General features: G+C 38.9%; 1 protein-coding gene across 4 annotated transcripts in view; it reads left to right on the top strand.

The window, feature by feature from the left end:
* Window positions 1-17788, top strand: part of KREMEN1 (kringle containing transmembrane protein 1) — a 42931-nt gene that overhangs the window by 14381 nt on the left and 10762 nt on the right. For 3 of the 4 annotated variants that reach the window (XM_061466563.1, XM_061466562.1, XM_061466564.1), the window contains exons 4-9: window positions 6172-6296; window positions 6752-6905; window positions 7362-7694; window positions 8271-8429; window positions 9503-9587; window positions 10560-10762. In XM_061466563.1, the coding sequence (XP_061322547.1) occupies window positions 6172-6296; window positions 6752-6905; window positions 7362-7694; window positions 8271-8429; window positions 9503-9587; window positions 10560-10722 (1019 nt within the window). In that variant the 3' untranslated portion in view covers window positions 10723-10762. Of the gene's footprint in view, window positions 1-6171; window positions 6297-6751; window positions 6906-7361; window positions 7695-8270; window positions 8430-9502; window positions 9588-10559; window positions 12995-17788 lie in introns of those variants that run through there. The other variant, XM_061466561.1, reaches the window with a different exon arrangement.

The raw sequence follows: 17788 nt of genomic DNA, 5'->3' as shown, positions 1-17788 counted from the left end.
ACAGGTCATTCACAAGCTATTCACCTGAAGCTTCCTCCTGGTATTTAATATTTTTAATGTATTACATTATTTACTTGTCCAAAATGCGGAGGTTTTGTCATGTTGCTCTGAGAGCTGGTGAACTTCTCTCATGGAGACAGGCTGAGAGAGCTGGGCTTGTTCAGCCTGGAGAAGAGAAGGGTCTGGGGAGACCTTTGAGCAGGTTCCAGTGCCTAAAGGGGCTACAGGAAACCTAGAGAAGGGCTTTGGAGAAGGGCCTGTAAGGACAGCACAAGGGGGAATGTCTTTAACCTGCCAGAGGGGAGATTGAGATGAGCTCTTAGGCAGAAGCTCTTCCCTGTGGGGGTGCTGAGGCACTGGCACAGGGTGGGGGTGCTGAGGCGCTGGCACAGGGTGCCCAGAGAAGCTGTGGCTGCCCCATGCCTGGCAGTGTTCAAGGCCAGGTTGGACACAGGGGCTTGGAGCAAGCTGCTCTAGTGGAAGGTGTCCTTGCCTGTGGCAGGGGGTTGGAACTGCATGAGCTTTAGGGTCTCTCCAACCTAAGCCATTTTGTGATCCTATGATTCGTGACAATATGTTCCAAAATTTCCTGAATGCTCCAGGATAAACTCTTAAGAATCACATTCTTTAAAATATGCCTAAATATTAAAAATATATTCCAGATTTGCATGTTAACAAGCAACCATAAATACACATTTTAAGTCTAATAGTTTATGCCTTTAGTTGCTTTCCTAACTTCTGTGTGAGTACTCTCTAATGGATAATCATCATCAGTTGTCCTTAGGTAGGGATACTTTCAATTGGAAGAAGTATATTTCTTACTTGAAGTAAACAAAACCAAACAAAGAAAAATGGATCTAAAAAGATTTTTTTTACTTTGTTCACAGTTTGGTTTTTTTTATGAATGTGAGTGAATCACTTCTCCAAGCAAGGCAAACAAATACATATGTGTGACCTTAAGTCAGGTGACTTACCCAGACTTAAATACAGATTAGGGAGTCTAATTTAAATAACACAAAATCATTTAACACCCCAATTCTCATTGTTCAGAGGACATCTTACTCTTATTTTTCTGATATACCAGGTCCTATTTAGGAAACGTGACCCTCCTAATTGGGAGATTTATCTTGGTCTAAAATGGAAGAATTTGCATTTTCTGTAAAGACCACAGATGTTAACAAATTCTCTGGATATGGCACCAGTAAAAAAGCTGAAAGGCAAATTCTCTCCCCTCCATTTGTTCTACACAAAGGATCCTTTTAAAAGCAGCCTCACTCATTTTCTCTGTGGTGGGGAGCAGAGGATTTAAAGTTGGACAGTTACTTGCACAGATAATCCAGACTTACATTTAAAAAATGTCCCTTTGGCCAGTAGCAGCTGCTTCAAGCATTGCACTGAAACTGGATACTAGAAAAAGGAATTGCAGCAATTTAGAACAAACTGTACATTGCAAGCCCATCCAAGTCTTAATACAAACCTCATGGTGTATGAAGCTGTGTAAGGAAAAAAAAAGTAATAACCCCCCAAAAAACAAAACAAACCTTTTATTCTTTACCAGATTTTCTGTTTTCAGTAAGCATGATGCTGAATCATAGGACCATCAAAACCAACTTGTGAAGTGCATAATACAAAACTGAGTTCTGTGAACAGAAAGCAATTGTGTAAAGAAATGCTATTTTTTAGAAGTAAAAATTGTCTTACATAAGCTTATTTTCCATAATTATATTTACTACTAGAAAAGAAAAGTATCTGGAGCATAATTTACTTATAAACTATAACCACATACACCACTACAATGCCAACAACATGAAACATCTTGATTGCCTAGAGAGATTTGCATGCAGTGATTCACTGTTACAATAATTAAGGATCTACAGTTAAGAATTTTTCATTATGATGATGATTTCACATGATTATATTGTGTGTCTCATTCACTAATACTTATATGTAACACTTAATTCAGAAATGTGTTCTGGCATTCTGCATGTGTAAACATGCTATAGAGAATTTAGTAATGTTAGATGAGGATGGATGGGCATAATTACAGAAGACAGTGGTAGTTACCTCAGTAGGAGCTTAGTCTTCCCTTTTCTTCCTCTCCTTCTCTTAATGGCTTGTCTGCTAAGCAGCCTGGAATGGACATAAACAAAAGGCAAAAAGGCAGCACTGAGTCCTGAGAGAACATGTGCATCTCACATGGAGAATTCAGAACCAAATGCTTTAGATGGTTTGTTGGCAATGTTGCAGCTATTCCTGACTTCTTTTTTTTTTTTTATCTCTTTCTTTGTTAATGAGGTTAGGTTGAAATTCAAAGGAAGTAACTTAGGCTACCAAAACGTAAAAGGCTTGCAGTCTTACTTAATTGCATCTCCATGTTTGTGGCCCACGTGAGTCTCTTGCCATAAACAGATTTCCTGTGTGCATATATGTCATCTAGTAAAGTTGACTGAAATATTGATAAAGTATTAAATAGCAGAGCCAGATAAGTTATACAGAGCTGTATCGATCACTCCAAGATTGACTTGTCCAGATTTTAACACAAGAATGAAGGGAGTAGCTTGCACAATTTGAGACAGTATCCTGGTGCAGACCAGACCAACCATTGCAAAAAGCTACGAGGTTTTTGAAAGACACATGGACGAGCTTAGCTGGAATACAGTTTGGAGCTCAAAAGGATGAATTCCATGATTTAATATGTGTGCCTTAATGTGTAATATGCAGAAGCTCTGGTGTTTGCCAAGACCTCATTATGTCATATGCTGCTTAAAAGACAAATAGCGTGCTTTCATAAAAGAGGTGACATTTTAAGCACAAGAGAACAAATGGGTGAAGACAGTGTAATGGTGAGACATCACTGATCAGCATGAACAGTAATTGCAGAATATTGACTATTTCAGTTTTGCAAAGTTTCCTTAGTAGCTAGAACAAATTAAGGCAAAAGATTATGTTGAAAATTTTTAAAGCTCAGAGTAACTAAACAGTCATTACCTATCTAGAAGCACTTTTGATTCTTCATTGCTTTACATATGTATACTTACATATATATGTATATATACATATATATGTATAAATACATATGTATATATGTACATGCATATGTATATATACATATATACCTACACACACATATATACATAGGGTTGTAGGATACCCCAGGTTGGAAGGGACCTCAGGCCGTCATCTCCTCCAGCCTCCTTGCACAAGGTAGGGCCAGCTCTGAGATCAGACCAAGTTATTCAGTTTGTGAGGCTAGACCAAGTTTATCGCGTCAGGCCATGAGAACCTCCAGGGATGCAGAATACACTCCCTCTTTGGGCCCTTGTTCCCATGCTTGACTGCCAGCATGGTGAAATGATTTTCCTTGTATCCAGTCTGAACATCTCATGTTTCAACTTAAGCTCATTACTTCTTGTCCAAAACGCATCACTGTGAAGAGCCTGGCTCCACTGTTGTGACAACCTCCGTGCCGGCATTGCAAAGCTGCTAGGGAGTGCCCAGAGCCTCTGAGTGGTGCCTCAGGTTTAGGACCAGCCGTCAGTAGCCATAGGAAGAGATGGCATATCAAAATCATATATGCATGTACAGAGTAAACTTTTACGTGTGTTGCCCCAGTTCAGGGGACTGTTTATTTATATATTTGGTGTGGGACTATGAAGTTCTTTTAGATGAGCATATATCCTTCAGCTCACGTCATTTGTTGATTTGATGTCAAAGTTATCTGAAGAGCTGGGCAGTGACATGGAACTTACTGTTCACTGTTGGGTTAGATTGATGCTTCTCTTGTTTATTCCAAATCACAGGACACTAATTTTGTTTGCTAGAGAAGAGAAAGTTAAAATGCTGTTGGGACACCAGGGAGACTAATTAAGCTGTACCCAGATAGTAGGCTTGATTTAGTTACACAATATAAGCAGCTTTTAAATTGCTCAGTCTGGTTGCTTAGCATGGAACATACTGAAGTACTAATCCTCTGGAGAAAAGGCTAAAGGGTCTCACCAATAAAGTTACCTTAAAAAAAAAAAAAAAAAAAAGTAGAATTTTAAGAAATCCCAAGTCTCCAAGGAGAATGAAGCTTTCTCAGGATCGTGAAATCATGCACTGTACAGAAAAACTGAGCGCTCAGAGTTATCTGCCCAGCTGCACTCAGCTGGGGTGGGGCTGCAAATGGGGATTTCCAAAGGTATGTTAAATCAGGCTGTAACTTGAAGTCGCAGTACTCATATGCATGTTGGTGCAGGGCATACCAAAGCCATAATTCTGTGCAAGCATTTATAATTTAAATTGTGTCATTCTCAGAAAATTATTTTATGAACAATATTTCAAGCAACAACATCTAATTCTTCAAAAAATATATAAATTCAATTTACATTATGAAAATATACAATATGAATTTTCTTCCCAACTTCATTAATTCTTCTTTATAACACTATACTCATGCTCCTTAAGAGTATAACCATATACACACCAGTATATTTGCTGGTCACTAAGAGATATGCTAACCCTCTTCCTCAAAATGAGGAAGCCGCCATAGGCAACATAGCCTAAGTATGGGAGCAGGAACTCAGACCTGTTAACTGTTCCAGATGTCAGAATGACTCCAATTTTAACAGTAAACTGTCATCAGTTTACGAGCTTAGCGTATCATATTCCAAAAGAATAAGGACAAACCCATCTTTGTTAAGATCAGACAAACAGAAATTCTGAACTCAAAACATTATTTCAGCAGCTGCTGCACATGGACATGAATCAGAAATCCCAGAAATGGGCCTTCCAGAATCCAGTGAAGAGATACTTTCAGGACTACTATAAAGACTTCTCAGTACAAAAAGCATCATTGCATTCCTATGGTATTTATGTGATAGTATAATAATACAGAAGCAGTTTACTAACACATGGGTTATCTGATAGAGAAAAGGACCACCTGTACAAGAGATGACTAGCTCAAAAGGAGCCCCAAAGCAACTGAACCACATGCTAACAGGCATCGGACGCTGCTTCCCCCTACCCCTCACCCCCCAAAAAACCAAACCAAACCAAAATCCCCAAACCAACCCAAAACCCTGTTGGTAAGTCAAAAACCTGAATCAGTGCTGTGGGACAGTAGTGAGAGTTCAGAGTTTACTGGGTACTGGAATAACAAATGACTGAGAAAGTCAAACTCTTACACAGTCTCTTACCGCATCACATGTTATACATAGTAGTGGACGTGAACAAAAAATAATCCTTGTCAATCTGGCACAGAAATAAAAACTATCTGACCAATGAGCTGGTAACAGATTAATTCCAAGTATGTAAGCAGATACGACAAGTAGGCAAGGGATAATTTTATGCCATTAGCACAGCACTATATTGTACCCTATATCCTCTCTCTAGTAGTCATGTCTAAATTCCAGTGCTTTGATGAAAACTGCAAGAACAAAACAAAACCAAACCAGAGGACAAATTATGCATTGAAGGGTGAAAACTTTCTGATCTGCCATACTGACCAGCAAGCCTTGAAGTGTTGATTCGTACAGTATAACTAGATGTTTCTTAAAAAAGTAATATTGCTCATTTTCAATCTCTTTTTACACACCAAAAAACATATTTTAAATTCATACCAGAATTTGAATTTTAAATATTAAGAAATTCTCCTACATAAGTATATAGACCCTCCCATAAAACTTGATAAACTCCATCCTAAAAGAGCTTAGGTTTCTTCTCTCAAGTATCCTGTTTAGAAAACTTCCAGAATGTCATTGTTTTGAAGATCAGACTGAAATCACAGTATTGATTTTACATTGTTAGGATATGAGTGGTAGTATTTTAAAACCTCCAAACCTCTGAACCCATGTAATAATGCCGGTTTTTTTTTTGTAATTGTCTCTATCAAGAGAAATGAAACAGGTATTTACCTTGTCTGTATTACTGTGGCTTACAGAAACCAACTACAGAGTATTGCAGGTGTATTGCTAAGAAGATATGATGCTATTTCACTACCTGTCATTTATCCCTGGACATGTTTGGAAAATATAACAAGGATCTAGAATAGAGTAACATTTCCCATACTGCAAAATGAAGACAAGGACATATAGAGAGCTGCCTAGGAGCCAGGTAGTGCATAAAGTGGTCTGTGTCTTGGGTGTTGCCAGGCACACCTTTAAAATGACTGTTGTCTGTTATCCTTGCCAGTGCCAGGGAATCTAGGGTGTTACAAGGACCATGGAGAGCCACCACCTTTGACTGGCACCAGCGAGACCTCCAATAAACTTACTATTCAAACATGCATCAGTTCCTGTCGAAGTCAACAATTCAAGGTGATTTCTTTGAAATACATTTACAAGATATTTTCAAAGACAGAAGATAGCAATATGCCAAGAGCTCTTCATCATATTTCCCTGCCCCCCTCCCCACTTTTTTTTTTTTAACCTTTAGGAGGTCTAAGGTCTCCCTCTGTTCCAGGGACCTAGCCCTCTCTCTGCATCCAGAGCAGTTTGGGCAAATGACCAGTGAATAATGCCAGGATACCAGGACAAAATATGCTTGCTTCCTGCAGTTATGAGTGATAGGGTGCCCTAATTGCCCTCCTCTTGCTCTTTCTCAAGTAGCATCCTGACAGCTCAAACAAAACCAGTTTGTGGTGGGACCTTTGACTAATCATACTTCTCCAAAACACACATACTCTGCCGCCAGCTTTCTTGCTCATACAGCCTCCTGCTGTCTCTCCTTTAAATATTATCCTTTCCTTCCTTATGCTTCTTTGTTGTCAAAGTTTGCAGGCATGGAGTCAGGTTATGCTTGTTTCTGTGGAAATAATCCTGACTACTGGAGATACGGGGAGGCAGCCAGTACGGAATGCAACAGTGTTTGCTTTGGAGACCATACTCAGCCTTGCGGTGGGGATGGCAGAGTCATTCTTTTTGACAGTAAGTATTGAAACAGACACAGTTTTTCCCAAAGGAGAGGCCTCAAATGTTCAGCAAATTAGGGAAAAGGGTTTAAATGCAGTGAGAACAGTTGCACACAAAACATCAAAACACCTAAATTCAGTATAAAAGAAAGCTGCTTTCCATTTCGGCATAAAATTCACATCCATTAATAATGTGAAATCGTTCTTCCAAGAAATTATGCCTGCTCAGGCAACTAATTCATGCTGTAGAGGTTGTCTCTTACTTCCCTACAAATGGTACTAACTCAGCTACCACAAACAGTATGTCACAGAAAGACTCCTTCAGAACTGATCTTACCAGAGGGTAGATACATGATCAAGTGAGGTGCCTCAAATAAAATCTCAATCTATAATAACTTGGGCTTTTTTATTAAACCAAACAGAACTTGCTATAAACCAGTTAACACCACTCTTCCTCCTTTTCTTTTCACAGCCCTTATTGGTGCCTGTGGAGGGAATTACACTTCTGCTACAGCTGTGATCTATTCCCCAGATTTTCCTGACACATACGGCACAGGCAAAGTCTGCTACTGGACCATACAAGTTCCAGGAGCATCCCAAATCCACTTCAGCTTTGCCCTTTTTGAAATCAAAGATGCTACAGATATGGTGGAACTGCTGGATGGCTATACGTATCATGTTCTAGCTCGTTTTAATGGCAAGAACCGGCCTCCCCAGACATTTAACATCTCTTTGGATTTTGTCATTTTGTACTTTTTCTCAGATGAAATTAATCAAGCCCAGGGATTTGCTATCAGATACAGAGGTAAGAGACCAACTTTGCTGTTTCTACCTTTCAGTGAGCTGTTAAAGCATTTAATTAACATAAAAGATTTCTGAATTGGCAAAAAAAGAGCAAATATTTTTAACTCCCACATCTACGGGTGTTTCTTGTATCTTATTGCCACTGCTCAGTGGGTAAAAGCTTCACTAACATTTCACTGTTCAGAAGACTCCAGCCAGATATGTCATAAAATAGCAAAATATAATTTTTAAAAATTAAATCTTATACATACCTGTCAAATCAGATTGGAAAATGACAAGGCTGAAACAAAAGACAGTAGTCTGCCTGCATCTTTGTTAATCTTGGCTCTTCACAACAGTCTGTTACACTCAGAAGAAAACATTTTAGTCCTTCAGTTGTACCTACTGTTATGATGAACAGCAGCTTCCAGAAAAATTTGGAGAACCCCAACTTGTTGAAGTACAGGCTTTTTCTGGCATCAAGCATAATTTGATTATTGGAGATCTATAATTAAACCAGAGAGGTGCTTACAAGCACAAAATAAAATCCAACTATACCTTTTAAGAAATTATAATAATCATACTCTTGTGTTTCCAGCTGTGAAGGACAACATGCATCAAAACAAGATTCTAGTGAATCAGACCTTTTCAGAGAAGATAAATGAACAAGCAAATCTCAGCATCAGTGCAGCCCGGTCATCAAAGATACTTTATGTCATCACAACCAGCCCAACTCATCCCAGTAGCTCCATGCCTGGTAATATTACAAGAAAATGTGGAAGCAGGAAAAACATGTTGCCAAGGCACAATCTAGAGTCACTATTTTCTTTGCCTCCTGTACCATATTATGTGATCCACTATGCCTTTTACCAATAGATAAATTTTCATTTAGTCTAATTACCACTAACTGTGCTGCTCTCATGACTTTCCAAAACTCACTTCTTGGCCTAAATCAGTTAGAAATACTGTGAAGATGCTGACTCCTTGAGAATGAAAGGACATAATAATATGTGAATCAAAGCAATCTCCTTACTAGAATCAGCTTCAGTGACCAGTGCATACCATAGAGGTGGCAAAAGGCACTGAAAAAAGAGTAAGCTTTTGTAGTCTGGAAGAGCCTCAATGCAGAATGTGTCCCAGTCACACCAATTCACAAAAACTACAGCAGTAATACAAAGAGGGCTCTACAAGGATGAAACAAGTTAATGGGTGTAGGGAAAATGCTACTGAGAACTCTTACGTGTCTAGAGCTCACTTTCAAGGCACCATTCAGGAAATTGACTGGTAAACAACTGTGGAAATGAGTGGAAATGCATTCTTGCTGAATATCACTTTTGGCCTCTCCTGTCTTTCAACTACCCTGAGTATATCTATGTTTATATATTGTTGAAGCTGGGCCATGATCACACTGTGGACTCTCTGATAGCTGTTATAAAACTAGGCCATCTCCTTGCAAACACAGAGTCACTACTGGTAGCATATATCCTAGTATGTTCTTTAGTCTGCTTTTAATTTTTCCTCTGAGTTTTGATTCCTTTCCTAGAGACTAGTAAATAATTTTACTGGTATATGCTTTGATTTTCCCAGCTTTAAATTTTAGGGATCAGTCATGCATGGGGAAAAAACAGTTTTGACTGAGAGTTACACAGTTTCTGCCAGCCTTTACAGAAAATACTTACAGGTATAAAACACATCGAAATTACAGTTTTGAGTAACGCATTAGAAAGCTATGGGTTTCTTTTGGGTTTCTTTTGTGCAGTATTCTTACATTAAAAACTGTAAATAAATTAATGAACTGAGAACTTCTCCTCTCCCTCTCCTCTTTTACAGAGTGGACAATATATAGTCTCACAGCACTGCTCATCCTAAGTATTACAGCCATAATAGCAAAGATATTCCTCCACATTACCATGAGGTGAGTCTGGAGCAAAACTGGCCTTGAGAACTGACATCTCAGCTCTGTACCAAACCTGAAGCACTTCATTTCTCTGCCTTATGATATTGTCAGATTGGCCATATTCAAATCTAAGTTATATATTACATATTTGTATCCTCATAAAAGCTACTAAATAAGCACATTTTTGGAACTTTCCAGTCTGTTAGGATAGCATTTGCTGCTGGAGTATTTACTTTGGTCTTGTTTTCACAAAATTTGTATTTTAAGGAATAAAAAGGCTTCTCATAGTGATGTTATAGAGCAAGGAGGAAAATGTAATCAGTCATCTGGCATTGGGGGGGGAAGAGTTCAAATTATGATAATACTTTGTGGGGAAAAAATTAAAACCCCATCACAGCACAGGAAACTGGGGAAAAGAGTTAGATAAGGGCTAGTTAATATTGTCTTTTACTGAAATATCGAAAATGGTTCAAAAAAGAATCACAGAAATCAAAATCTCTATTATGGTGTGACACTTAACCAGTTTGTTGGTTTGTTTTTTGTTTTTTTTTTTGTCTATTAATAAAAACAACATAATATTATTACTGTATTTCTCTACACTTACACCAACTAATTTTTGTGTCCTCTAGATGGACACTCATTGAATAAAATGATGGGTGAGTTATTAATGAATCATAAATGTTGAATATTGTATTTACGTACCACAAACAGGCTTAAATATACATGGAAATATATGTATATTAATGGCAGTTAGTGATAGAATACGTACAGGCTTCTTAATATTGTTGCTTTTGTTAGGGTAGCAGCTATTCTAGCAACAAAATGCCTAACTTTTCATTTGGTCAAGAAACAACCAACAAACAACCCCAGAACCCTATGCAACTGTGCCACAGGTAGAAAGAAAAGGTGTCACAGATTTAGTGGAAACTGACTAAAACCAGCAGCACCCCAAGCACCTTAACACTCACAGTGAATTAACACATTTTTTAGATCCCATCAGATACCATCTGCAACTGGAACAGAAGATTCCAATGAGGTTACCTCTGCTGGAGAGATCTGGAGTATATTTTACCAGCCATCCACATCAATATCCATCTTCAAGAAAAAGCTTCGAAGTCAACAAGATGATTGCAACCCACTGGTGGGAAACTGAAGTGTCTTATGTTACAAGAATCAACCTTCTTAAAATCCAGGTGACCTGGGAATAATTTTTTTTCTTTCCTCTGAATCTCATACTTGTTTTCCAAAAAGTGCATTTTCCAAAGGCTTTTGAGTGACTTTGCCTGTCTTCTGCTCTCTTGGGTACACTACAGGCAACAGGAGCAATTAATTGCAGCAGCAGTTTTGAACTATCTGGTGTTCATTGAATCTGTGGTGCTGTTAATTACTGCCTTGAGAACAGTGCACTTAAGATCTATGTAAAAACCTGTGAAACGCCCTGTACTCCTGCAAAAAGTAACTGAAGGAGTACCTGCAGGTTGAGGACTTCTTGTGTCCTGCTTTGCTGTGTAACTGTATCATGTCAGGTTACTTTAGTCCCTTTTATCTCAAGGCTGAAGACTGAGATAGGTACTGATGACCTGTTGAGCTTCCACAGCAACCAGAATTCACTAGCCTGGATATCAATGTGTCTAACTGGTTCTATACAGTAAAATGGGAGTCGAAGACTTTGAGATCAGCCTGGTTGCCCAGTGCTCTGCTGTTTCTATGGTTTCTGTTTCTAGAAGCAGAGATGTACAAATAAAATCAAATTCAGGAGACAAACACACTATGGAATTTCAGCTGCAAATGTGAGTTTTGATGGAGAAATGCTTACCACGTCAGGATCTCAGGATCTGCACAAGCAATGGAGGCTTTTAAATGACTATGTTTGACCCATCATTCACTGATGATTATGATGATTTTGTTCATATTCACAGTGATCTTTTAAAACACTATCATACTCCAGACTGAAGTCCTGGATGTAAGCCTGGGACTTCTTAAAGGATTGTCCAAAGAAATTGTAAATCCACTGAATTTTTAAACAGTGAGGCTGACTAAGACAAATTCTTACTCTGAAGTTAAAGATACTGATCTTGGCAGCCTAAACTATGTACAAAGTTGTAGCCTGCTATCAACAACTCACCTATGCCAGGCTGCGCATCTGAACACACATACAAGTTGCCTTGATACTTACTTGTGAGAAGAAAAAGTGTCTCTGTGCCTGCAAAATTAAAACTGAGCTGCATTTTTAAGATTAATACTCTTAACTGTCAAAGAACTAATACATCAGTGGGGATCTGATCTGTGAAATTTCTCATTGATTGCAACAGACAGCATTAACTCTTTTTCCTCTATGGTAGAATATCTGTCTGCCCACAATGCTCAAACTTCTCATCCCAGCACTGGGGATCAACAGTGGTGATCTTCAACCTTTCAGCCTCAGCCAGTCAGACCAGCAAGATATTTGGGAAAAGCTGACAATGCAGAAATCAGATAAATTGCCTGGAAAACTGAATGAACAGCTCTGTGAACTAAGTTAGAGGAAATTCAGTGAGAGCCATTAAAATACAAATGGACAAATGGAATAGATATCAGTTTAAATATACACCAACAGTCAGTGTATATCAGACCTGCAGTCACAGAAACACTATTAAATGCATCTGCAAAAGAGAACTAATAAACTTGTAACCAAGTTTAAATTCTTTGTAGTATCTGCCCTTCTGTTTTTAACATGTAAACGCCTACTCTTCATGAGGTCTAGAGATTTCTTTGAAAAAACAGGCACGTAAGACTAGACAATGAAATACTGTGCCTTACTTGCCATTGTAGATCTAGTCTTTTACCTGAATTTAATTCATTCCAGCTCCATTTACGTACCACAGATGAGTGCCAGAGACAGCTGAACAATACCACAACAAATGCTTAATAAAAACAAGACCTTACTGAGACAGCATTTATGGAATTGTTTATATAAAAAACATGGAATATCATGGGAACATCTAGTACTTTATTGCATGAGCTGCTGGAAAGAATGTAGGAAAATACAATTACCGTATTGCCTAAAATCAAGACAAGACAAGTTGTAAAATACACTTGTTACCTCTTTCGTGTCATCAGATTGGGCCAAAAAACATTACCTCTTTCAGAGCAAACAGAAAATTCTGAATTGCTCTTTTAACTGTCAAGTTTTGCATCATACTGTGTAGGGAAGGTGTCCACCTCACAGATTCCTAGCAAAACAAATTGGTTTGCTTCCTAAGCATGCTTAACATGGTTCAGTAATGGAAAACTGGGAGAAGAGTTATGCTGTAAAGCTAGATCCCTAAGAGAGAAGTTATGAGTACACTGTGATCAAGCTCTTTGCTTGCCCTATTAAATGTTCTTGAGCAGTTAAATAGTCAAACAGTCAAATGGATATTCTTAAAGCAGCTAATGCTAATAAACTGGGGGAAAAAAAAAATCAGTGTCCCATGACTGATTTCTGCCTACTGCAGAATGAAAAAAATACAGAACTGTTTAGACTGGTCTTCAGTAAATAATGTAATTTCCCTGTAAAATTAGAGAAAGCCCATCACAAACAACAACAAAAAGGACAAATGCTGCTAAGGCAAAATCAGAGAATTTAGAAACTGAGATTTTGCTTTGGTCCCTTAGTCCTCAACTATTTTTTAAATAATAAAATCGCATTTCATGGGCCTGTCTTAGGGAATGTTTACCCAGTTTCTGTACAAAAGACCCATAAAACCAGCAGTTACAGTAGATTAACTAGCCATGGCAACAACAAACGTGGCTAAGCTTAAGGTATTGGACAGTGTGCAGGTAAACACACTAATAACAGTATAGAGGAAATTGTTATGTCTCCCCCACCCCCTCAATCTTTCAGATTGTCTGAGTCTAGATACTTTTAATACAGGGTCCCTTAAAAAGCACTTCTTCCTCTGCAGGCATGAGATCACGAGGAGCAGGTAGGGTCTCTGCTGTGGATTTTTAGAAGATTTGGTATGGTGGCTTGTGCTCCTTGTGCAAACACTTCAGTGGATGGTGGTAAATGGCCAATGTTTGTGGCAGCCATTAACAGCACTTTTTGATGTTTGCTAGAAGGCTTTGGGGAGGGAAAGAAGAAAAGTCTGATATGCACAGCTGTTATAATCCCACAGGATTCAGCACTCAGGAATGGTCCTGTGGAACTAGCAGCTGAGTGCTGACAGCTGGAGGGCATGGACACCTTGGGTGGTTTGTGTTCATCGTGTTACCTTCCACAAACTGAAATGATGTGGAATTGTATCAGAATGGCCTTCTGACCTCCTGCCTAGCAATTCCCTCCACAGGCCAGACAGGCTGCAAACATGACATTGGCCACAATTTCAAAAGCAACTGGTTTGACAACAAAACCATCATGAGGAGCTGCCTCTTCATACACAGGCATTCCTTCTTCACTCAGCTGGCTGCGTGGTGGTGCAGTAAACCGATCAGGTTAAAAATTACTATTGCTTTTTCTTCCCCAAGTTCCTTTTAACAGAGATGAGTTCTCTTGAGCTGCTTTACTGAGTGGTTGCACCGAGGTGAACTAGCACAGCTAAGTGGACAGTAAGCCATAGGAAAAAGACAGTTGTCTACCCCAGAAGCAGAGCAGTAAGTACTCTTGATAGCACTGCCATCGCAGCAGTTTGTGGGCCTGCCTTCTTGCTTCATGCAGCATCTCAGTTACAATAGTCTGCAGTGTCTGTGGCCCTCAGGTGGAAGGGGACAGCTGGACAAGTGGTGTCCCCCATTTAAAATCTACATTTGAAACTACTTTGTTGACTAGCTGATTTCTGTGTGTACTTTTGTCTTAATACTGTTATGTTGGGGGGAAATAGAGACTATGTTATTTAAAAACGTGTGATATCATAGTAATATATATTTATATATGTATAGGAAATGCATTATTTAATACAGCATGTTATGCTTGTATCTTGCTAACATAGGAAGAGAAAATGTTAGTTTACACTGTGGGAAAATAAATTTTCTATACACTGTAACCATAGAAAAAACATCAAACATAATTCACTGGTATATATGATACAAGAACACTGAGAAGAGGGTAACCCAGACAGTTTTGTGGCAGAATAGATGCTGATGAAACAATTGCTTTAAAACACACTTTCCTTCTTTGAATCTCATTTCTAACTTGTAATTGTTCTGCAAATTCACATGCGTATACTCTCAGGACCATTTGAACATCAAACATGTCATCTGCTTTTCCAATTGAGCAATACCAGAGTCTTTTTTAGGGCCTGTTTCTGCCAGACTTTCTACAGCCAGTGCAATGTTGAGGAGGTTTATCAGATTGTTCATGCAGACAACCCAGTGATACCACAGAATTATAGTCACTGTATTCTAAGCTCCCTTGGCAGTAGTATAAATGGGATATTTTTACTGATAGCTCTGGAAACAGTCCTGAATCTGCAGCCTATATCACTACAGGCCAAACACATCAGCAGACAATTGGCTGCCACAGCATGAGTGTGACTAGCTTTTCCAGTTTCATCTTCTGCTTAATAAGCCTTCTCAGGCAGCGGGAAGACTGCTGGCAGAATTTTCTAGTGCACCACTTTGCCTAAAGGAAGGGTGAACTACAAAAACAACTCCTGACAAAAACTTGTCCAACTAGTTCTTAATGCCAATGATATTTCACAATCTTGCAATGAAATATAGTCCAGTGATAGTTTCAACTGAATATTATTCTAGATGTTTATGAATAACCTTATCAATCTGCTAGTGGGAGATTGTGAGAGTGAAAAATATAACTTGTCTTCTGACCATACCATTTTATTTGTCACATTCCAACACACACATTTCACACAACTGGTACTTTATCCACTTCACTGAGGACCTGTGCTTTGGGATACAATTTGACATTCTGAATTTCAGTCTCAAGACAATTTACTGTAAGTCCAAAGGTTGTCACATGAACCAGATGAGACTGACAGGAAAACAGAATGAATACAACTTGCAGCAGCTTACTGCTGAACTCTGTATTTATACATGCTCATCCTGTGTCCAGCAAACGGCTGTAAGCAGTCATGATATAATTAAAAAAAAAAACAAAACACAAAACCAGTGAATTTCTGCAGGAGGGTTCAGCTTGTGCTGCTGAAGCACAGCCGGCAGCGAATACAGGCAGAAACTGCTGCAGTTCACCAGCACATTACAGCAGCATTGTCTGCTGCAGAGTGTGGAAGGGAGTAATTGCTGAAAATGGTTCCATACAGAAAATAACAGCACCGTTCTGAGAAGCAATTTCTGAGGTAGCGTCAAATTGAAGTTTTCAATTTACATGTTTCCAAACTATTAGAATATTAATTCTTCCAGTGTTTTCTCTACAGATTGCAGCAGCATGTAATGGTCTTTCGAGTTTCTTGCAAGATACATTTTTCTTTTATGAATTCCTCCTTCTGACCAAAATAATGCTACACTTCGTTGAAGAAATCTTCAGCTATATTTTATGTAAACATCTGAACACCAGCATCAGATATCAAAACTGTCTCCAGCTTCTCATGTCAGGGCTCAAGCTCTCATTTTCTGGTAGAAACGCCACTGTTACAGGGAAGGTTATTCTGCACTCCTTTCTTGCCATTCAGATTATGAGACTCGTCTTACACTGCTGCTTATTCTGGGGACTGCTGCCTTCTCTGTTGTTTCCTAAGCAACAGTTTCATTCCCCATGAGGGAGATATATTCTTTGTTTTGAAAGAGACACTTTTGTGTGATCTGTTCCAAGTCACAGGAGCATGGCACCTCTGCTGTTAAGGTGAAATACCTGGTTTCAGGTTTGCTGTTTTCTCCTTGGCCAAACACTTAGGACAGGCTCCACACAGTATGAAGGCAGCTGTCATCCTTTTAAGGACACTTCTCTTATAGAACTCAAGTAACAGTGTTACCCGACAGCTGTCACAGCATTGGACAGATGGACCCAATATTGCTACAGCAAAAATGAGATAGTGTTACGAAACCACCAAGTGTTACCATAATGTACAATCTCATTAACAATAGCTTGCTCCTGCTGCTTCATGTTTTACCATATGGAGATGGTACATGAATTTGTTCCTTAAATATTGAACTCAAAAGAACCCCCCTGCCAAATATGAAAATACTGATTTTTTGATAGAAGTATGTTTACATTTAGTCATTTAAAAAAAACCCACAACAAATAAGAGACAGGATACCACAAACACACACAAACAAAACTAAGCACCACATTCAAGTTCAGCCAACAGCCCATAGCTGTCTTTCTCAAAGAGACCAAGTATGGGCTTACCAATGATTGTGTGGGACAGTACAATAGAGGTAAATCCTGTTGTTAAAAGCACTATAGCCTCAAGATTTTCTTCAGAACAAGAACTGACAAAACAAAACACTAGTCAGCAATGGCAAACTGGGAAGGGTGCAGGGAAGGAAGAGGAACGAGGCCCAGATGTCACCTGTCAACACAAGCCTATCAGCCAAACACATATAGCAGGTTTTATGTGATTTTTAAGAACAACTGTTTAATGAACTAATTTGCAAATAAAATGCGTATCTGTAATTATTGGCAATTGCCAACATTCTGTTCATTAAGCAAAAAAAGGGCATGTATTTTGATTAGGAAGCACTTGCTGGTGCTGCTTAACTCCCTCCTGCCTGTTGCTCTTCCATTATTGTGCCTGTCTTCTCATACAGACCACCAGGCTTTCCCATTCCCATATTATCCAAGATGAGAATAATTGATGCTCATGCTAGAAAGTGTCCCATGCAACATGATACTCTTCAGTTCAACAGGCTGTCATCCCAAACATGGGAGTTCTCACAAATGAAGGAGAGGATTGGAGAGAAGTAAGGCTCATTTCTTGGCTGAATTCTGAGTGCACTTGAACATGGATGAAAGAAGGGGAACGTCAAAGGAATTACCAGGTAAAAATCTTGAGAAACTGGAAGAGAAAACAAGATTTTCTCTTATGTATCACTGCATGGGAAATAATTGTATGGAGGAAAACTGTTTATACAATAACATATGAACACCCATTACATAAATACACACATTACATAAATACGTACATGTACACACACATGCAGGTTGGTAGCCACACACATCCAAGCCCCTCTTTTTTGCTGTCTGCGCAAATATATTTGGTCAAATTATGCCCTCTGTCGGCATAACGAGAGTAGCACAGCACTGATTTTCATTTCGGCAGGACCAGGGTAAGGACTTGGATTTA

The sequence above is a fragment of the Pezoporus flaviventris genome, unplaced genomic scaffold, assembly GCF_033815535.1.
Source record: "Pezoporus flaviventris isolate CSIRO_AGI_PZ_B2104156 unplaced genomic scaffold, CSIRO_AGI_Pfla_v1 ptg000041l, whole genome shotgun sequence".
Taxonomy (NCBI): Eukaryota; Metazoa; Chordata; class Aves; order Psittaciformes; family Psittacidae; genus Pezoporus; species Pezoporus flaviventris.
This window is presented reverse-complemented; position numbering and strand designations above follow the sequence as displayed.